Below are 23,166 nucleotides of genomic sequence, written 5' to 3'. Positions count from 1 at the left end.
TTCTAACCAGGGTACACACCGGGATGACTCCCTCAGTGTGTTCAATCCCATTTCCCTTGTGGGCTTTGAGACGGGTCTTCCCCATTACCTCATGTCATCCCACCTCCTTGCACATGTTCTTATCTACCCCCATTAACCCTCGGAAGCCCACCCCTTCTTTTCCAGGTTATTGATTTCTCCCTCCTCCAATTTTTGTTTGATTGTTGATTCATCCCCAGATTTCCATTCCTCTTCCTCTTCCAGTTTTCTCACCCCTGTGTCCTCCTCCGCCACCCCTTGATATCATTCTTCCCCTTACCCATTCTTCCTCTGAGTGGGCCTTCTTCGTGTCCCTCTGCCTTACCGTTGGTGTGTTTTCCTCCATTCCCATCGCATTCTTCTTCTGTGATCTAGCTCTTCCATGAGCCTCAACTTTGTAAGGAAAAAAAGTTTCCCTTTTATTTCTCCCATTTTTATTGTGCAACAAAACTGCTGTTGTAGGACTTTGTATTGTTTGTATTGTAAAATAAACAATTTGATGTTGTCTATTAAAACTTGCCATACTAATGTTACCTTCCTGTTCTTCTTCTTTAACGACCACCATTATCCCACCTGTGTTGTGGGGTCGGCCGGGGGGAAGCTTGGCCCGAGTCTTCATGAACCTGCTGGCCAGGCCTGACGTTCGACTAGTTTGGGCAGGAATTTGTCATTTGGCCATGGTGCCGGCGATAGCTCTCATGACACCATGGGATCTTTAACGTCCACCGACGAATGCCGACAGACGGGTCGTCCTGTTTAACGTCCGTTCGAGGGACGGCACACGCACCGTACCTATTAAACACCAGGCTCACGGTTTAGAGCCGGTCGGGATTCAAACCCAGGCTGGACAGCTTCAAGGTGAGTGTGACTAATGTTCCCTTCCTGTTATTATTTGGTGCACCCTTGTGTGGGTATTTGATTGCCTTTGATTAACTGAACAAATGAAGCACCACGTATTAACAAGAACGACGACAGTGTTGGGCTCGATGATTGTGACAAACTCTGAACACTCTTGTGGTCCCAACGTGCGATGCGGAGTTTTTTTATTTCACTTTATTTGTGTTGAATATCCGTGACCCCGTCCCCTGTTTATTTGGTTCTTCCGGGGAATGTTAACATCAACACTTTGTTGTGAATATGATTATATTGTAACGTGCTGCTGTGTTACGTCTCTCAGGAGGCTGCATCACGCTGCGACTTCGTTACCCCGACGACAGCCGGGAACAGAAAAGCTTTACGTCCGGTGCACCTCTCCAGGTGGGCACATCTTGTCAAAAGCGACAAATTGATTGAAAACCTTGATCTTTTCTACCCCCGTTAATTCACCCCAGATCCACTTTTTTTTAAATACCGACTTCTTTCCTGGAAGTTCTAGCAGTGTCCATGTGTTTTTTCTTACCTCTCCGCTTCGCATGCCTCCTCCCCCAAGCCCTCTCCCTCCCACAGATCTCCCGATGTCCCTGCTCTCCATCTTGTCTCCTGCTCCCTTTATCATACGTTTTATGTGTCTGTTTGTCTCTTTGTGATCAATGTTAGCTCTTACATGAGCCTCGATCTTGTATACAAAAAAACAAAAAAGTTTGTTTGTTTTGCGAGTACAGGTAAAAGGTTATCATCCCATGATCACGAGGGAAGGGAAGACGGTTCCCTTAGAGTTTGGGGAAATGAGAAAGGATGTTTGTTTGTGAGTTTAATCTCAAATTGATGAATTAGCACAATCGGAAAAATGTATTGCAATCATTGAAGAGAAATACGGTGAATAGTCAGGAGAACCAGGGAGAATGTCTGAAGAAGAAGAGTCCTGTTAAAATCACATCGTTTATTCAGTCATTCTGTTTTTGCATCCTTCCCCTTGCCCTTTTTCCAGGAGCTTTTTAGTCACGTGACCCTGCGAGGATTTCCTCTCAGCAGATTTGACATCGTGGGGACCTTTCCCGCGTTGCGCGTCTCTGCCATCTGTCCTCGGAGTCCCCTGTCCGCCTTTTTGTACCACAACCACACGCTTTTTATACACGAGAAACTGTCGTGATTACACGCCAGCCGCACGGCACGCAGCGTTTGAGATTTGATACTTCCGACGTAACGCGAGGTGAAAGAGAGCCACGGAGCAATCACGACGAGTGTCCCTGCGACGGCGAGACGGACATGCCCGTCGATATCCCTGTTGCACACGTAAGGCTTCGTTCCCGATCGCCCAGCCGTTTGTCCCTATGGGATGCATCGGTCTCAAACGTATGTTCCACAAACCTAACCCTAATGTTGATGGGTGTACCATACGGAGCACAATAGGATTTAAAATGGCTGTTTCTCCTGCGCAACGGGGAAGATTACAGAGATGGTAATACTAATACTGATAAACCTGATCAATTGTTACATTGTTCTTAGCTCGGATAATTTGCTTGATTTCTGCCAATTTGGCTTCTGGGTACACGTACCGATGAGAGACGTCACGGCCGATGCGTAACCAGCGGAACGTAAACCCTCACGATAGCTTTCCCTGTTCAATATCGACATCGATGCTTTCAATTTCCGTTTCTCTAACGATGTTTGTCCATGGTAGATTGTATCCATTGCATGAATGCAGACACGCGTGTGTACACGCCAGGTTTGTTTGGAAGGCCGCAGCCTTTCCCCCATGACGTGATCCCGTAGAGAACGTATCTTCCTTCGTCCTCGCACACTAATGGCCCACCGCTGTCTCCCTGCAGAGAGAGAGAGAGAGAGAGAGATGTTGGAGTTAAACCCATGTACAAACACATGACTAAGATATTTCATGTTGCATGTTTTACTGAAAATAAATGATAAATGTCTGGTTTGGAAAGGCTCATTAAGGATATCATTTTTACTCTTCTGTTTTATTAATGGCTCCCTCGTTTGCTTTACTTCAACCTATTTAGACACAAATTGAACATGTGTTAACAGTTCAAACACCGATCCTGCATCCAAGACGAAACATCGAAATGTATATCATCTGCGTAAATCCTCCAGTCCCTAACTTTCTATGTGAGGAGCTACGACAGCTTTTCATCAGCACCCATCGTACACCTTTAGCTACAGGGCCTTCAGAAAGTATTCACACCCCTTGACGTTTTCCACATTTTGTGTGTTACAGTCTGAATTTAAAATGGATTAAATTGAGATGTTTTTGTCAATGATCTACACACATACCCCATAATGTCAGTGGAATTTTGTTTTTAGAATTTTTTACAAAATAATTCAATAATTAAACACAGAAATATCTAAGTTTCATTTAAGTATTCAACCCGCTGAGTCAATACTTCATAGAAACACCTTTGGCAGTGATTACAGCTTCGAGTCTTCTTGGGTTTGTCTGTATCAGCTTTGAACATCTGGATTTGGGGAGATTCTCCCATTATTCCTTGCTGATTTGCGCAGCTCTGTCAAGTTAGATGGGGAGTACAAGTCTCCCAGTCCTTGCTGCTGAAAAGCATCTCCATAGCATGATGCTGCCACCACCTTCCTTCACAGTAGAGATGGTGTTATTTGGGTGATGACCTCTGTTCGGTTTTCGCCAGACATAGGGCTTCAATTTTCGTCTCATGAGACCCCAGAATATTTTGCCTCATGCTCTCAGTTTTTCACGTACCTTTTTACAAACTCCAGGTGTGCTGTCATGTGCGTTTTTCTCAGGAGTGGCTTCCATCTGGCCACTCACCCATAAACCCTAGATCTGTGAAGTGCTGCAGAGACTTGCCCTTCCGGCAGGTTCTCCGATCTCAGCCGAGGAACTCTGTAGTTCTGTCATTGGGTTCTTGGTCACCTCACTGACCACGATCCTTCTTGCCCCGTTGCCCAGTTTGGTCAGATGGACAGCTGTAGGAAGAGTCTGGGTAGTTCATATTCTTTCCATTTCCTAATGATGGAGCTCACTGTGCTCTTGAGAACTTTCAACACTAGAAATTGTTTTATCCTCTTCCCCATATCGAGGCCTCCTCGCAATTCTATCTTGGAGTTCTACGGACAGTCTTTGGACTTCCTGGTCGAGTTTCCGCTCTGACATGCACTGTAAACTGTGGGACGTAATATGGAAAGGTGTTTCTTTCTAAATCATGGAGATGGAGACAGTATGAAGACAAAAGGTCTGAAGGTGAATATCGGAAAGACGAAGGTGATGGCAAGTGGTAAAGCATGTGGTGAGGTGGAAAGAACTGGGAAATGGCCATGTGCTGTGTGCAGGAAGGGTGTCGGAGTGAACTCCATTCAATGTACAATGTGCGCTGAGTGGGTTCATCAAAAAATGTAGTGGTTTGAGAGGGTCATTAACCAGTGTGGCAGCTACATTCAAATGTAAGGTGTGCAGAGAGGGAGCTGCAGATGGAGGCAATGTTGAGTTGGATCTTGGAGACGGCGTGAAGCTGGAAGGTGTGAAAACATTTTGCTACCTCGGAGACATGCTGAATGGAGAAGGTGGATCAGACTCGGCAACTGTTGCAAGAGTGAGATGTGCATGGAAGAAGTTTCGGGAATTGAGTGGCGTGCTGATGAGGAGGGGAGTGTCGTTGAAGCTGAAGGGAAAGGTGTATGCTGCATGTGTGAGAAGTGTTATGATTTATGGGAGCGAGACATGGGTAATGAACGTAGAGCAGCAACGAAGGTTGGAAAGGGTGGCAATGCGAATGGTTCGGTGGATATGCGGAGTATCGTTGAGAGAGAGGAAGACAAATGATGAATTGCGAAAGATGATGGGAATAGAGCCTGTGATTGATGCTGTGAAGAGCAACAGGTTGAGATGGTTTGGTCATGTGTTGAGGAAGGATGAAAGTGACTGGTTGAGAAGAGTGATGGAAATGAATGTAGAAGGAGGTAGAGGAGGGGGAAGACAGAGAAAGACTTGGCTAAAGATGGTGGAAGAAGAAATGCGGACAAGGGGGTTAACAAGGAGAGATGCAGAAAATAGGGCAAAATGGAGAAGATTGTCATGGGGACCGCAAGGCTAACCCCCGCTCTAGCAGGGAAAATGGCCTTAAAATGCATGTTGTTTGTTGTTTGTTTCTAAATCATGTCCAATCAATTGAATTTACCACAGGTGGACTCAATCCCGTTGTGGAGACCTCTCAACGATGATCAAAGGAAATTGGATGCACCTGAGCCTAATTTGGCATATCATGGCAAAGGGGTGGAATACTTATTGACTCGAGACATTTCAGGCTTTCATTTTTCATTATTTTGTAAAAATTTCGAAAAACAAAATTTATGGGGTATTAAGTGTAGTTCAGTGACAAAACAAATCTCAATTTAATCCATTTTAAATTCAGACTAAGGCAACAAAATGTGAAAAATGCCAAGGAGTGTGAATACTTTCTGAAGGTACTGTAAATCTCAGCTGAGTAGGTGATGGTGTACACCTGTTTCGGTCCAAGATCGCCCCCCCCCCCCCCCATTTCCCCTCCTCTGCCCCCCCAACCCAACTCAGGTGTGCATTGGCCATTTGCCATGTGCTTCAATCACCGCAAGGATTTTGTCTGAATCTCCATTGGTGCAGACCAGCAGAGGATAGATTGCGACGTCACTGCCTTCCCGGGCTCTCATTTGAAGGCAATGTTGGGATATGACCAAGCGTTTTTTAAAATTTCTTTAGCCAACATGTAACATTATAGCAACTGACTACCCCAAGCAATTACATCTATCGTCGTGCCATCTTGACTACCCCAAGCAATTACATCTATCGTCGTGCCATCTTGACTACCCCAAGCAATTACATCCATCTTGGTGCCATCTTGACTGCCCGAGGCAATTACATCCATCTTAGTGCTATTTTGACTACCCGAGGCAAGTACATCCATCTTGGTGCCATCTTGACTACCCCAAGCAATTACATCCATCTTGGTGCCATATTGACTACCCCCAAGCAATTACATCCATCTTGGTGCCATCTTGACTACCCCAAGCAATTACATCCATCTTGGTGCCATCTTGACTACCCCAAGCAATTACATCCATCTTAGTGCCATCTTGACTACCCCAAGCAATTACATCCATCTTAGTGCCATCTTGACTACCCCCAAGCAATTACATCTATCGTCGTGCCATCTTGACTACCCCAAGCAATTACATCCATCTTGGTGCCATCTTCACTGCCCGAGGCAATTACATCCATCTTAGTGCTATTTTGACTACCCGAGGCAAGTACATCCATCTTGGTGCCATCTTGACTACCCCAAGCAATTACATCCATCTTGGTGCCATATTGACTACCCCCAAGCAATTACATCTATCTTGGTGCCATCTTGACTACCCCAAGCAATTACATCCATCTTGGTGCCATCTTGACTACCCCAAGCAATTACATCCATCTTAGTGCCATCTTGACTACCCCAAGCAATTACATCCATCTTGGTGCCATATTGACTACCCCAAGCAATTACATCCATCTTAGTGCCATCTTGATTACCCCGAGCAATTACATCCATCTTGGTGCCATATTGACTACCACAAGCAATTACATCCATCTTGGTGCCATATTGACTACCCCAAGCAATTACATCCATCTTGGTGCTATTTTGACTACCCGAGGCAAGTACATCCATCTTGGTGCCATATTGACTACCCCAAGTAATTACATCCATCTTGGTGCCATCTTGACTACCCGAAGCAATTTCATCCATATTCGTGCCATCTTGACTACCCTAGGCAGTTACATCCATGTTGGTGCCTTGACTACCCTTGGCAGTTACATCCATCTTAATGCCATCTTGACTACCCTAGGCAGTTACATCCATGTTGGTGCCTTGACTACCAGAGGCAATTACATCCATCATAGAGGCCATCTTGACTACCTCAAGTAATTACATCCATCTTGGTGCCATCTTGACTCCCTCGGCAATTACATCCATCTTAGTGCCATCTTGACTACCCGAGGCAGTTACATCCATCTTAATGCCATCTTGACTACCCTAGGCAGTTACATCCATGTTGGTGCCTTGACTACCTGAGGCAATTACATCCATCATGGAGGCCATCTTGACTACCTCAAGTAATTACATCCATCTTGGTGCCATCTTGACACCCTCGGCAATTACATCCATCTTAGTGCCGTCTTGACTACCCGAGGCAGTTACATCCATCTTTGTGCCATCTTGACTATTCTAGGCAGTTACATCCATCTTAATGCCATCTTGACAACCCGAGGCAGTTACATCCATCTTGGTGCCATCTTGACTGCCCGAGGCAATTACATCCATCTTGGTGCCATCTTGACTGCCTGAGGCAATTACATCAATTTTGGTGCCATCTTGACTACCCCAAGCAATTACATGCATCGTAGTGCCATCTTGACTCCCTGAATCAATTACATCCATCATGGTGCCATATTAACTACCCTAGGCAATTACGTCCATCTTGGTGCCATCTTGACTCCCTAAGGCAATTACGTCCATCTTGGTGCCATCTTGACTCCCTGAGGCAATTGCATCCATCTTATGCCATCTTGACTCCCTGAGGCAATTGCATCCATCTTATGCCATCTTGACTCCCTGAGGCAATTGCATCCATCTTGGTGCCATATTAACTACCCTAGGCAATTACGTCCATCTTGGTGCCATCTTGACTCCCTAAGGCAATTGCATCCATCTTGGTGCCATTTTGACTCCCTGAGGCAATTGCATCCATCTTGGTGCCATCTTGACTCCCTAAGGCGATTGCATCCATCTTGGTGCCATTTTGACACCCTGAGGCAATTGCATCCATCTTATGCCATCTTGACTCCCTGAGGCAATTGCATCTATCTTGGTGCCATCTTGACTCCCTAAGGCAATTGCATCCATCTTGGTGCCATCTTGACTCCCTAAGGCAATTGCATCCATCTTGGTGCCATCTTGTTGACTCCCTGAGGCAATTGCATCCATCTTGGTGCCATCTTGACTCCCTGAGGCAATTGCATCCATCTTGGTGCCATCTTGACTCCCGAAGGCAATTGCATCTATGTTGGTGCCATCTTGACTCCCTGCGGAAATTGCATCCATCTTGGTGCCATCTTGACTCCCTAAGGCAATTGCATCCATCTTAGTGCCATCTTGACTCCCTGAGGCAATTGCATCCATCTTGGTGCCATCTTGACTCCCTGAGGCAATTGCATCCATCTTGGTGCCATCTTGACTCCCTGAGGCAATTGCATCCATCTTGGTGCCATCTTGACTCCCTAAGGCAATTGCATCCATCTTAGTGCCATCTTGACTCCCTAAGGCAATTGCATCCATCTTAGTGCCATCTTGACTCCCTAAGGCAGTTACATCCATGGTGCCATATTGACTGCCCTCGGCAGTTACATCCATCTTTGATTTCTGTTCAAAGTGGGTGGACGAGTTATTCGCTCCTACATCCGGTAATTTCTGTCAATGGAATGAGCTTACCATCTGTTTCTATTGAGTTTGTTTTTTTTAACTCAAGGTTACGACCCACCCAGGGACGAGTGGGGTGAGGGAAGGTGAAAAGGCAATTAACCGATAGCCGAGAAACAGTTGTGCACGGGAAGCAAGGTAATTAATGGACAGGACAAGAGAGGAGTAAACAATAACCTGCATGTGAGGGTTGGGTTTTATGGGTTTTATGGGCTTAATAGGGGTAGAAAGGATCATGGGTCAGGATGGAGGGTGGCGTGAAATGGTGGTGCATCACCGGCTTGAAGCTCTGGAGGGAGGAGTGGGATTCATCAGCTGTCGGGAATGAGTTCGACGAACGAGAGAACAGAGAAACAACAGAGTTGAGGTCAGGATTGAGCCTGGATTTTGGAAGTTCGACCAGGACGGGGTTTTTGAAACAATTAATTTGGAACGTCCTTGAGGGCTGAGGACCGGAATCGAAGCAATGAAAAGAAACAGGTCACGGACCTCACTTGTAAGGCGAGAGCAAGAGTCTTCATGTTTCGGGCTTATTGTTAACGATGCCAATATTATCGAGAGTTTTCAATGCCATATATGTGATGTTGGAGTTTCAGCCTCTTCGGGAGAGCAGTACTGTACTTCACTTCATTGAGAATGGACATCCAAAGGCCTCGTGGGCTGTGAATAGTCCTGATTGTTTTGTTGACGAATGCCTTGGAACCAGTCTGCTGCTGCCTTTGGAGGCCAGCTTTGCAATCTGATCGTCTCGGGAGAAGTCATGGCTTTTAGTGGGGCCTAGAAGTTCAAGAGGCTGAAGCTCTTGCAGAGGTTAACCATGGAATTTCACCTGTGGGTTATTTTTGTGAAACACTGTTGCAGGGTTGAAGGATTCTTCCGTTTGTCAAACCAGTATCAAATAATTTCCAGATCAACAGAGAGTGACACAGCTGCTGCTTGCCTATTAGTGGACGAGTACGATACAATATAATGTGGAGTCTTATGCAAAAATGAAAGGGTTTTCAAGAGCATTAAAGGACTCATTAATGTACATGATGAACAATACTCGGCCCAAAAGACTGCTTTGTGACACTCCAGGCTCCACTGGGAGAGGTCTCCATTTAATGTAGAGGCCCAAAAGACTGCCTTGTAACACCCCAGGCTCCACTGGGAGAGGTCTCCATTTAATGTAGAGGCCCAAAAGACTGCTTTGTAACACCCCAGGCTCCACTGGGAGAGGTCTCCATTGAATGTAGATAATGAACAAGACTGGGCCCAAAAGACTGCCTTGTGGCACTCCAGGCTCCACTGGGAGAGGTCTCCATTGAATGTAGATAATGAACAAGACTAGCCCCAAAAGATTGCCTTGTGGCACTCCAGGCTCCACTGGGAGAGGTCTCCATTGAATGTAGATAATGAACAAGACTGGGCCCAAAAGACTGCCTTGTGGCACTCCAGGCTCCACTGGGAGAGGTCTCCATTGAATGTAGATAATGAACAAGACTAGGCCCAAAAGATTGCCTTGTGGCACTCCAGGCTCCACTGGGAGAGGTCTCCATTGAATGTAGATAATGAACAAGACTAGCCCCAAAAGATTGCCTTGTGGCACTCCAGGCTCCACTGGGAGAGGTCTCCATTGAATGTAGATAATGAACAAGACTAGGCCCAAAAGATTGCCTTGTGGCACTCCAGGCTCCACTGGGAGAGGTCTCCATTGAATGTAGATAATGAACAAGACTGGGCCCAAAAGATTGCCTTGTGGCACTCCAGGCTCCACTGGGAGAGGTCTCCATTGAATGTAGATAATGAACAATACTAGGCCCAAAAGATTGCCTTGTGGCACTCCAGGCTCCACTGGGAGAGGTCTCCATTGAATGTAGATAATGAACAAGACTGGGCCCAAAAGATTGCCTTGTGGCACTCCAGGCTCCACTGGGAGAGGTCTCCATTGAATGTAGATAATGAACAAGACTAGCCCCAAAAGATTGCCTTGTGGCACTCCAGGCTCCACTGGGAGAGGTCTCCATTGAATGTAGATAATGAACAAGACTGGGCCCAAAAGACTGCCTTGTGGCACTCCAGGCTCCACTGGGAGAGGTCTCCATTGAATGTAGATAATGAACAAGACTAGCCCCAAAAGACTGCCTTGTGGCACTCCAGGCTCCACTGGGAGAGGTCTCCATTGAATGTAGATAATGAACAAGACTAGCCCCAAAAGATTGCCTTGTGGCACTGCAGGCTCCACTGGGAGAGGTCTCCATTGAATGTAGATAATGAACAAGACTAGCCCCAAAAGATTGCCTTGTGGCACTCCAGGCTCCACTGGGAGAGGTCTCCATTGAATGTAGATAATGAACAATACTAGGCCCAAAAGATTGCCTTGTGGCACTCCAGGCTCCACTGGGAGAGGTCTCCATTGAATGTAGATAATGAACAAGACTGGGCCCAAAAGATTGCCTTGTGGCACTCCAGGCTCCACTGGGAGAGGTCTCCATTGAATGTAGATAATGAACAAGACTAGCCCCAAAAGATTGCCTTGTGGCACTCCAGGCTCCACTGGGAGAGGTCTCCATTGAATGTAGATAATGAACAAGACTGGGCCCAAAAGATTGCCTTGTGGCACTCCAGGCTCCACTGGGAGAGGTCTCCATTGAATGTAGATAATGAACAAGACTAGCCCCAAAAGATTGCCTTGTGGCACTCCAGGCTCCACTGGGAGAGGTCTCCATTGAATGTAGATAATGAACAAGACTGGGCCTAAAAGATTGCCTTGTGGCACTCCAGGCTCCACTGGGAGAGGTCTCCATTGAATGTAGATAATGAACAAGACTGGGCCCAAAAGATTGCCTTGTGGCACTCCAGGCTCCACTGGGAGAGGTCTCCATTGAATGTAGATAATGAACAAGACTAGCCCCAAAAGATTGCCTTGTAACACTCCAGGCTCCACTGGGAGAGGTCTCCATTGAATGTAGATAATGAACAAGACTGGGCCTAAAAGATTGCCTTGTGGCACTCCAGGCTCCACTGGGAGAGGTCTCCATTGAATGTAGATAATGAACAATACTAGGCCCAAAAGATTGCCTTGTGGCACTCCAGGCTCCACTGGGAGAGGTCTCCATTGAATGTAGATAATGAACAAGACTAGCCCCAAAAGATTGCCTTGTGGCACTCCAGGCTCCACTGGGAGAGGTCTCCATTGAATGTAGATAATGAACAAGACTGGGCCTAAAAGATTGCCTTGTGGCACTCCAGGCTCCACTGGGAGAGGTCTCCATTGAATGTAGATAATGAACAAGACTAGCCCCAAAAGACTGCCTTGTGGCACTCCAGGCTCCACTGGGAGAGGTCTCCATTGAATGTAGATAATGAACAAGACTAGCCCCAAAAGATTGCCTTGTGGCACTCCAGGCTCCACTGGGAGAGGTCTCCATTGAATGTAGATAATGAACAAGACTAGCCCCAAAAGATTGCCTTGTGGCACTCCAGGCTCCACTGGGAGAGGTCTCCATTGAATGTAGATAATGAACAAGACTAGGCCCAAAAGATTGCCTTGTGGCACTCCAGGCTCCACTGGTAGAGGTCTCCATTGAATGTAGATAATGAACAAGACTGGGCCCAAAAGATTGCCTTGTGGCACTCCAGGCTCCACTGGGAGAGGTCTCCATTGAATGTAGATAATGAACAAGACTAGGCCCAAAAGATTGCCTTGTGGCACTCCAGGCTCCACTGGGAGAGGTCTCCATTGAATGTAGATAATGAACAATACTAGGCCCAAAAGATTGCCTTGTGGCACTCCAGGCTCCACTGGGAGAGGTCTCCATTGAATGTAGATAATGAACAAGACTAGGCCCAAAAGATTGCCTTGTGGCACTCCAGGCTCCACTGGGAGAGGTCTCCATTGAATGTAGATAATGAACAAGACTAGGCCCAAAAGATTGCCTTGTGGCACTCCAGGCTCCACTGGGAGAGGTCTCCATTGAATGTAGATAATGAACAATACTAGGCCCAAAAGATTGCCTTGTGGCACTCCAGGCTCCACTGGGAGAGGTCTCCATTGAATGTAGATAATGAACAAGACTAGGCCCAAAACACTGCCTTGTAACACTCCAGGCTCCACTGGGAGAGGTCTCCATTGAATGTAGATAATGAACAAGACTAGGCACAAAAGACTGCCTTGTGGCACTCCAGGCTCCACTGGGAGAGGTCTCCATTGAATGTAGATAATGAACAAGACTAGGCCCAAAACACTGCCTTGTGGCACTCCAGGCTCCACTGGGAGAGGTCTCCATTGAATGTAGATAATGAACAAGACTAGGCACAAAAGACTGCCTTGTGGCACTCCAGGCTCCACTGGGAGAGGTCTCCATTGAATGTAGATAATGAACAAGACTAGGCACAAAAGACTGCCTTGTGGCACTCCAGGCTCTACGGGGAGAGGAATGAGCTTTAAAATCCTCACCAATTCAGGAAGGGAACCATGCTACCAAATTTCAGTCGGATCGGCCCAGCAGTTTGGCGGGAGAAGTCGAAATAGGAGATGGATAGACGGACGGACATATGGACAGACGGACGGACAGACAGATGGACTGACTGACATACAGTGCACGATGACAATACCTTATCTGGAATTCAAATTCCAGAGAAGTTAAAAACCTACGAACTGGTATTGCTCCTACTACTAGGACGACCGATTACCCTCTCTACTTGAACGGCCTCTATTTTTACCTGTACCACCGAGGGTCGGAGGAGGTTATGTTTTCACCCATCTGTTTGTCTGTCTGTGAACAGGATATCTCAAAAAGTTGTGGACAGATTATGACAAAACTTGGTGGACGAGTTTTTGGGGAAAGCTTTAAGAAAAATAGATGATGGGAAACCGCACAAAGGCAATGATTGGGATGGGATGCCTTCAGCCATTGGCTGGAGGAGTGCGACAAACGGGTGATGGACTCGAAATGTGCAGGTTTTAAGGGCGAACTTGAGACGACAAAGAAACAGGCATCTGTGTTACAGAAACAAATGGTGGTGACACAAGAAAATGATACGCCTGAGGAAGGGAGTGGGGCCCCCTCCCAACCTCAGGCCATATACGGACCAGATCCCCATGCGGGATTGTATGCCCAATTGATGAGAACGACAGGAACAGGCATAGGCCACAACCCATAGCTCCCATGGTCATGATGGACCCAGGCTGGGTTGAGACGGCATGGCAATGGGGTGAACCTCCCAAGATCGTACATCAGGCATGGAACGAGACCGACCTACAAACTATGGCATCTATCCTTAAGAATTGCCTAGCCTATCCTGAGAAGGTGAAGGGGCACCTGATCGAAATGGCAATGGCCCACCGGCCAACCCACTGGGATGTGGGAATTATGATGGACCGTATCTTGCCACAAAAGGTGTGGATAAAAGCAAAGGCCACAGCAGGATGGCCATTGATGGCGCCCAATAATGAGACTGGGGATGAATACAGCATACGGCTGGGTCACCTGATATTATCACAGAAATACTTAGACCCAATCAGGTAGATTGGGGAAAGGTCGCCCATTGTGAACAAGAGATTGGGGAAGACACGGAAGAATTTCTGACTCGACTGAAGGTGACAATGAGTACATATGGGGGGCTCCCTGGAGTCGAGTGCCCTCCGGATCAATTCCTCAACAATTTTTTTTGCAGAAGGACTTCGCCCAGGGATTTAAAAAACGACTGAAAGCCGCAGCATTTGGATTGGCGGGGCAAACCACCATGCAGAATCTGGCTTCCGCCATGCAATGCCATGAGTCGTGCACTGTGGATGCCGAATCTGGCTTCGGCCATGCAATGCCATGAGTCATGCACTGCGGATGCCGAATCTGGCTTCGGCCATGCAATGCCATGAGTCATGCACTGCGGATGCCGAATCTGGCTTCGGCCATGCAGTGCCATGAGTCGTGCGCTGCGGATGTCGAGTCTGGCTTCGGCCATGCAATGCCATGAGTCGTGCACTGCGGATGCCGAATCTGGCTTCGGCCATGCAGTGCCATGAGTCGTGCGCTGCGGATGTCGAGTCTGGCTTCGGCCATGCAATGCCATGAGTCGTGCACTGCGGATGCCGAATCTGGCTTCGGCCATGCAATGCCATGAGTCGTGCACTGCAGATGCAGAATCTGGCTTCGGCCATGCAATGCTATGAGTCGTGCGCTGCGGATGCCGAATCTGGCTTCGGCCATGCAGTGCCATGAGTCGTGCGCTGCGGATGTCGAGTCTGGCTTCGGCCATGCAATGCCATGAGTCGTGCACTGCGGATGCCGAATCTGGCTTCCGCATTGCAATGCCATGAGTCGTGCGCTGCGGATGCAGAATCTGGCTTCGGCCATGCAATGCTATGAGTCGTGCGCTGCGGATGCCGAATCTGGCTTCGGCCATGCAATGCCATGAGTCGTGCTCTGCGGATGCCGAATCTGGCTTCGGCCATGCAGTGCCATGAGTCGTGCGCTGCGGATGTCGAGTCTGGCTTCGGCCATGCAATGCCATGAGTCGTGCGCTGCGGATGCCGAATCTGGCTTCCGCATTGCAATGCCATGAGTCGTGCGCTGCGGATGCAGAATCTGGCTTCGGCCATGCAATGCTATGAGTCGTGCGCTGCGGATGCCGAATCTGGCTTCGGCCATGCAATGCCATGAGTCGTGCTCTGCGGATGCCGAATCTGGCTTCCACAATGCAATGCCATGAGTCGTGCGCTGCGGATGCAGAATCTGGCTTCAGCCATGCAAGGCCACCAGTCGTGTGCTGCGGATGCAGAATCTGGCTTCCGCCATGCAATGCCATGAGTCATGCGCTGCGGATGCAGAATCTGGCTTCCGCCATGCAATGCCATGGGTCATGCACTGCGATGCAGAATCTGGCTTCGGCCATGCAATGCCATGATTCATGTGCTGCGGATGCAGAATCTGGCTTCGGCCATGCAATGCCATGAGTCGTGCGCTGCAGATGCAGAATCTGGCTTCGGCCATGCAAGGCAATCAGTCGTGCGCTGCGGATGCAGAATCTGGCTTTGGCCATGCAAGGCCATCAGTCGTGTGCTGCGGATGCAGAATCTGGCTTCCGCCATGCAATGCCGTGAGTCGTGCGCTGCGGATGCAGAATCTGGCTCCGGCCATGCATTGCTATCAGTCGTGCGCTGCGGATGCAGAATCCGCGAAAGAAATGAAACAGGAAGCTTACCAAATGTTAGTTCAGGTCACGTACATGCTTCAATGTGTGATCACGTACATGCTTCAATGTGTGATCACGTACATGCTTCATCGTGTGATCACGTACATGCTTCATCGTGTGATCACGTACATGCTTCATCGTGTGACAACGTACATGCTTCATCGTGTGATCACGTACATGCTTTATTGTGTGATCAGGTACATGCTTCATCGTGTGATCACGTTGTGCTTTATTGTGTGTTTACGGACATGCTTCACCCTCCGAGGCCTCCATATGAAATCCCTCTTCACCTATGTACCTGTTGTACTTGCTCTGAAACAAAATCGCTTTGCTTCTCTCTGACCCTTTCTGCGAAACTGTTCTCCCATCGGTATAAAGGACATTACAAGAATAAAAGTTGGCACCTCTATCCGTCACTGCAATTTATAGCCACATGGAGGTGCACTTTATAACGTTCAACATTATAGATTATTGGTAAATGCTTTATATTCTTACCCCACAGGTATCCAACATTATAGATTATTGGTAAATGCTTTTTATTCTTACCCCACAGGTATCCAACATTATAGATTATTGGTAAATGCTTTTTATTCTTACCCCACAGGTATCCAATATTATAGATTATTGGTAAATGCTTTTTATTCTTACCCCACATGTATACAACATTATAGATTATTATTGGTAAATGCTTTTTATTCTTACCCCACAGGTATCCAACATTATAGATTATTGGTAAATGCTTTTTATTCTTACCCCACAGGTATCCAACATTATAGATTATTGGTAAATGCTTTTTATTCTTACCCCACATGTATACAACATTATAGATTATTGGTAAATGCTTTTTATTCTTACCCCACAGGTATCCAACATTATAGATTATTGGTAAATGCTTTTTATTCTTACCCCACAGGTATACAACATTATAGATTATTGGTAAATGCTTTTTATTCTTACCCCACAGGTATCCAACATTATAGATTTATTGGTAAATGCTTTTTATTCTTACCCCACAGGTATCCAATATTATAGATTATTGATAAATGCTTTTTATTCTTACCCCACAGGTATCCAATATTATAGATTATTGGTAAATGCTTTTTATTCTTACCCCACAGGTATCCAATATTATAGATTATTGATAAATGCTTTTTATTCTTACCCCACAGGTGTCCAATATTATAGATTATTGGTAAATGCTTTTTATTCTTACCCCACAGGTATCCAACATTATAGATTATTGATAAATGCTTTTTATTCTTACCCCACAGGTATCCAATATTATAGATTAATTGGTAAATGCTTTTTATTCTTACCCCACAGGTATCCAACATTATAGATTATTGATAAATGCTTTTTATTCTTACCCCCACAGGTATCCAACATTATAGATTATTGGTAAATGCTTTTTATTCTTACCCCACAGGTATCCAACATTATAGATTATTGGTAAATGCTTTTTATTCTTACCCCACAGGTATCCAACATTATAGATTATTTGTAAATGCTTTTTATTCTTACCCCACAGGTATCCAACATTATAGATTTATTGATAAATGCTTTTTATTCTTACCCCACAGGTATCCAACATTATAGATTATTGGTAAATGCTTTTTATTCTTACCCCACAGGTATCCAACATTATAGATTATTGGTAAATGCTTTTTATTCTTACCCCACAGGTATCCAACATTATAGATTTATTGATAAATGCTTTTTATTCTTACCCCACAGGTATCCAACATTATAGATTATTGGTAAATGCTTTTTATTCTTACCCCACAGGTATCCAACATTATAGATTATTGGTAAATGCTTTTTATTCTTACCCCACAGGTATCCAATATTATAGATTATTGGTAAATGCTTTTTATTCTTACCCCACAGGTATCCAACATTATAGATTATTGGTAAATGCTTTTTATTCTTACCCCACAGGTATCCAATATTATAGATTATTGGTAAATGCTTTTTATTCTTACCCCACAGGTATCCAACATTATAGATTATTGGTAAATGCTTTTTATTCTTACCCCACAGGTATCCGTTCCACCCTGAGAGTATCCAGCGCAGAACTGATTCCTTGATACGGTATTTTGCAGGTACGAGCGAGAGTTACAGGTTTTGTGAGATACAATGGGAACTTCTGCCTGCTTTAGGACATGGTTGTAATCCGTACCTGCAGGTGAAAAACATGACATGAAGATGTTGTGAAAAGAGAGCAAATGCAAATAGACAGGGAGCTCGACCCGTTTTAATTAGACAATCATGAACAATGTTCTCAATGCTGTGCTTCCATTTTACCATCAGTCCAAATCTTGAAAAGGTCATTTTTAAGTTTCACCAGATCAGACTCGTGCCCTTGGCCCAAATTGAAGTGGCACCCACCATATTATACATTTATTTAGATTTTCGAGTCCCCGCATCAAACTCGGATTTTCAGATTTCTCATCCTACGAGGAATGGAAACATGACTTAAGAATGTATAGAGATCCGACTAATTAGCATAAGAACGACATATTTTAGTGAAAATTATACCTTTAATGAGAGTAATGAGCACAAACTGTTGCAATCACTGTCATTCTCCATTTCATCATCGAGCTTAACCTTCTCATGGAGCTGCAGACCCTCAAACCAGACAATATCCATCATCTAGCTTGAGCTTTTCAGGGAGCTGAGGACCCTCAAACCAGACAATATTCATCATCTAGCTTGAGCTTCTCATGGAACTATGGACCCTCAAACCAGACAATATCCATCATCTAGCTTGAGTTTCTCATTGAGCTATGGACCCTCAAACCAGACAATATTCATCATTTAGCTTGAGCTTTTCAGGGAGCTGCGGACCTTGAAACCAGACAATATTCATCATCTAGCTTGAGCTTCTCATTGAGCTATGGACCCTCAAACCAGACAATATTCATCATTTAGCTTGAGCTTTTCAGGGAGCTGCGGACCCTCAAACCAGACAATATTCATCATCTAGCTTGAGTTTCTCATTGAGCTATGGACCCTCAAACCAGACAATATTAATCATTTAGCTTGAGCTTTTCAGGGAGCTGCGGACCCTCAAACCAAACAATATTCATCATCTAGCTTGAGCTTCTCATGGAGCTGCGGACCCTCAAACCAGACAATATTCATCATCTAGCTTGAGCTTTTCAGGGAGCTGAGGACCCTCAAACCAGACAATATTCATCATCTAGCTTGAGCTTCTCATGGAACTACGGACCCTCAAACCAGACAATATTCATCAACTAGCTTGAGCTTTTCAGGGAGCTGAGGACCCTCAAACCAGACAATATTCATCATCTAGCTTGAGCTTTTCAGGGAGCTGCGGACCTTGAAACCAGACAATATTCATCATCTAGCTTGAGCTTCTCATTGAGCTATGGACCCTCAAACCAGACAATATTCATCATTTAGCTTGAGCTTTTCAGGGAGCTGCGGACCCTCAAACCAGACAATATTCATCATCTAGCTTGAGTTTCTCATTGAGCTATGGACCCTCAAACCAGACAATATTAATCATTTAGCTTGAGCTTTTCAGGGAGCTGCGGACCCTCAAACCAAACAATATTCATCATCTAGCTTGAGCTTCTCATGGAGCTGCGGACCCTCAAACCAGACAATATTCATCATCTAGCTTGAGCTTTTCAGGGAGCTGAGGACCCTCAAACCAGACAATATTCATCATCTAGCTTGAGCTTCTCATGGAACTACGGACCCTCAAACCAGACAATATTCATCAACTAGCTTGAGCTTTTCAGGGAGCTGAGGACCCTCAAACCAGACAATATTCATCATCTAGCTTGAGCTTCTCATGGAACTACGGACCCTCAAACCAGACAATATTCATCATCTAGCTTGAGCTTTTCAGGAAGCTGCGGACCCTCAAACCAAACAATATTCATCATCTAGCTTGAGCTTCTCATGGAGCTGCGGACCCTCAAACCAGACAATATTCATCATCTAGCTTGAGCTTTTCAGGGAGCTGAGGACCCTCAAACCAAACAATATTCATCATCTAGCTTGAGCTTCTCATGGAGCTGCGGACCCTCAAACCAGACAATATTCATCATCTAGCTTGCGCTTTTCAGGGAGCTGAGGACCCTCAAACCAGACAATATTCATCATCCAGCTTGAGCTTTTCAGGGAGCTGTGGACCTTCAAACCAGACAATATTCATCATTTAGCTTGATGTTCTCAGGGAGCTACGGACCCTCAAACCAGACAATATTCATCATCTAGCTTGAGCTTCTCATGGAGCTGCGGACCATCAAACCAGACAATATTCATCATCTCGCTTGAGCTTTCCAGGGAGCTGCGGACCCTCAAACCAGACAATATTCATCATCCAGCTTGATGTTCTCAGGGAGCTACGGACCCTCAAGCCAGACAATATTAATCATTTAGCTTGATGTTCTCAGGGAGCTGCGGACCCTCAAACCAGACAATATTCATCATCTAGCCTGAGCTTTCCAGGGAGCTGCGGACCCTCAAACCAGACAATATTCATCATCCAGCTTGATGTTCTCAGGGAGCTACGGACCCTCAAGCCAGACAATATTAATCATTTAGCTTGATGTTCTCATGGAGATGCGGACTCTCAAACCAGACAATATTAACCATTTAGCTTGACCTTAGGGAGCTACGGACCCTCAAGCCAGACAATATTAACCATTTAGCTTGAGCTTCTCATGGAGCTGCGGACCCTCAAACCAGACATTATTCATCATCTAGCTTGAGCTGCTCATGGAGCTACGAACCCTCAAACCAGACAATATTCATCATCGAGCTATATCAATATTCTAAATAATATAAATATAAATATATTGCTACGGTTTTGAGATTTGTACATATGACATCATTAAAGGTTAAAGGGTTGCTCCCCATAGTTAGTCCACGAGCAACACGTAGGCCCACTTTGAGTATTAGTTATGTCATAGTATGTGTAAGTATAGGCCATTTCCCTAGTAATATCTGCGTTGTGTAAAGCCATGAGTTTAGGGCCTTTCATTTTCCGTCCACCCTCCAATTCCATCTATGGGCATAATTGATCCCGCGCCCCAATTGGCTGATCCCTCATTCTGTTACGCTTTGGGCTACCCGCAGCAGTTTGTTACGCTTTGGCTGCCAGCAGCATTCCCCGCCCTTTGTTCGCTCCCTAGCTAAGTCACACGAGGTAGGCCTGAGAAGAGGGAGGAGCGTGGGGTCGGGGTGGAGCGGCATCAAGGAGCGCGTCAGAGGCGATGACGGTAAGGGCCACCAACCAACCAGGGCTCCAAGGGCATGGCGTGATAGGGCGTGGTAAGGCGCGTCTAGCAAGTGCTAGAAGGTTCGCGGGGCAGGCCTATAAAAGTGACCGCACAAAGCCCTTACCAGGACTCGCGTGCACACGACAGTGGCGATAGGACTTGAAGGAATTGCGCTTTGTCAAAGGATTCAGAGGACTCGTGCGGGAAGACTTGCTTGGAGGCCTGAGAAGAGGGCTGGTGGGAAGCGCATTGTGAACACTTCGAGGCTTAGCGCTTATTCGCCTATTACCTACGCAGCCACGCAAGTGAACGCGGCAATAGCCGCCAGTGTTAACCACCAGAGCCCAGACCCTAACCGTTCGCCCGTATTATCCCGTGTGCGCCAACCGACACGCAGAGAGCTCCTGCTGCCTGCTACGGGATCCATCTTCGCGGTACGAGCTGGGGACCGGAGAGAGCTGACCATCCGTGGACGTGCCCTCCATCCCTGGATGTGCTGACTTTCATCTGCAATCCCCGTGTGAGTGTCTGTGTGTGAGACGGGCCCGTTTGTCTTGGGAGTAAGTTAAGACTGTTATTAACGCTGCACTGTCTCTTCTTCTTCGCATCATTGTAAATAGTGTGAATAAATTCTGTTCTTCCTTTCTTCCCAATTCGACCGCTTCTGTGATTTCTCCATTGGGTAAGCGTGGTACGAATAAGAACCGCTTGGATCGGGTCTAGTAATTGATAACGGCACGGATCGCGTGTTCGCTACCGCTCGGCGTATCCACCAACACGCGTGATTCGTGCGAGGCTTATCTCCTCGTTTCAGGGCAGCGCTAGTACTTAGGTAATAGCGAATCTGGTCCTACAACCCTATTTAGCGCTGTCCGGAAAGGACGTCATAGGCCTCGGGTCGCGCCTGGTCAGTCAAAGACAAGGGGACTAATCCCCCCTTGGTAAGAGGAGAAGGCCGGCGCTGAGTTCCGCAACAATATGTTCAATATCTATATGTCAGGATGCCATGGAAAGGACAATCATCACGAAGGTTTGAAGAACAAATCAAACATAAGGTATCAAACACATACCTGGCTGTGCAACCTCGAGTAATCTTCACCTCTCGCCGTCTGCTCACGTCGGTCAATAAGGATGTGCTGCCCACCTCAGAAATCAGCAGTTATCTATGAGTTTAAGTGCCGATGTGAAGCACGGTACGTGGGCCGAACAACCCAAAGGTTGGCAGATCGTATCAAACAGCATGTCCGGATGTCCCGCTGGCGATTCGAGCAAAGAACTTGGGAATGAGGACTCAACCGGTACGAGCATGCAAGAACGTTCACGGACCGTCGACTATTTCTTCTTCTTCTTTTTCTGCCATTTCACGGCACTTGGATGCCAACCCCGATTGTGCAGAACAGTGCAATGCAGGTATGTTCAAGATATTGAGCCGAGGTCGGAGTACGTTACGTCTACATATGTTAGAAGCAACCTTCATCCATTACACGGACCCAGTGGTGACTGAATGTGAATGGTGACTGAATCAACCCGGGACAGCGGTGACTGAATCAACCAATGGGCGTTCAGAACACCAATGACGTCATGACTGAAGAACCAATCGGTGTCGAGGTTACTTAGACATGCTTACAAATGCAATATTGTTCTAATCACTTCCGGTCTCTTTGCTGTGAATCACCTTGAAGAGCACAGCACAAAAAGCTTCGGTGTCATTTTCATTGTGGCGGGTTTGTTTTACTGTATATTAATGAAGGCTGTCGCAATTTTCATGCTACAGCGTGAAACCGTCACGCTACAGCGTCACCTGACCTATGACATCATAATTATCATTAAAATATTCTACAGGAGGAGGCACTCCTATGGTGAAAAAATCGTGTCAATCAGACTAAGAATTGCAGAGAAAATTTTTTTAATACTGATCGAATCAAGCGTTGGACTTGTCGAATTATGACATCATCAGTACCTTAATTATGACAACATCATGAACATATCTTATTCCCAAAGGGGAGTACTTGACAATGAGCCATGTTCCAATTTTTTCCATGGAGCGGTTTCAGAAATATAAAGGTGCAACTTTTTTCGATTTCTCCAAGATTGTGCCTGTACCAAGTGACCAATGACGTCATAATTCTCATAATATTTTACGGGAGGAGCCGCTCATATTCTGAGAATTTATTGTCGATCGGACTAACAGTTGCAAAGGAATATGTTTTTTTTCATACTGATCAGATCAAGCGTTGTACTTGTCAAATTATGACGTCATAATGGAGGCACCGATGACATCATCATTGACATATTTTATTCCCCATGGGGAATACTTGACAATGACCCATGTTTCAATTTTTCCATTGAGTGGTTTG

General features: G+C 46.1%; 2 protein-coding genes across 3 annotated transcripts in view; one reads left to right on the top strand and one right to left on the bottom strand.

The window, feature by feature from the left end:
- UBXN7 (UBX domain protein 7) overlaps positions 1-2,839 on the top strand; it is a 40,515-nt gene extending 37,676 nt beyond the window's left edge. Inside the window, exon 11 of one of the 2 annotated variants that reach the window (XM_078777509.1) lies at positions 1,196-2,839. In XM_078777509.1, the coding sequence (XP_078633635.1) occupies positions 1,196-1,311 (116 nt within the window). In that variant the 3' untranslated portion in view covers positions 1,312-2,839. The remainder of the gene's footprint in view (positions 1-1,195) is intronic. The other variant, XM_078777508.1, reaches the window with a different exon arrangement.
- LOC137428023 (plasminogen-like) overlaps positions 1,823-23,166 on the bottom strand; it is a 387,719-nt gene continuing 366,375 nt past the window's right edge. Inside the window, exons 16-17 of the mRNA XM_068117937.2 lie at positions 17,585-17,730; positions 1,823-2,720 (exon numbers count right to left, since the gene is read on the bottom strand). Of these exons, the coding sequence (XP_067974038.2) occupies positions 2,556-2,720; positions 17,585-17,730 (311 nt within the window). The 3' untranslated portion in view covers positions 1,823-2,555. The remainder of the gene's footprint in view (positions 2,721-17,584; positions 17,731-23,166) is intronic.

This window comes from Myxine glutinosa, chromosome 5, assembly GCF_964187855.1.
Source record: "Myxine glutinosa chromosome 5, kmMyxGlut1.1, whole genome shotgun sequence".
Classification (NCBI taxonomy): domain Eukaryota; kingdom Metazoa; phylum Chordata; class Myxini; order Myxiniformes; family Myxinidae; genus Myxine; species Myxine glutinosa.
This window is presented reverse-complemented; position numbering and strand designations above follow the sequence as displayed.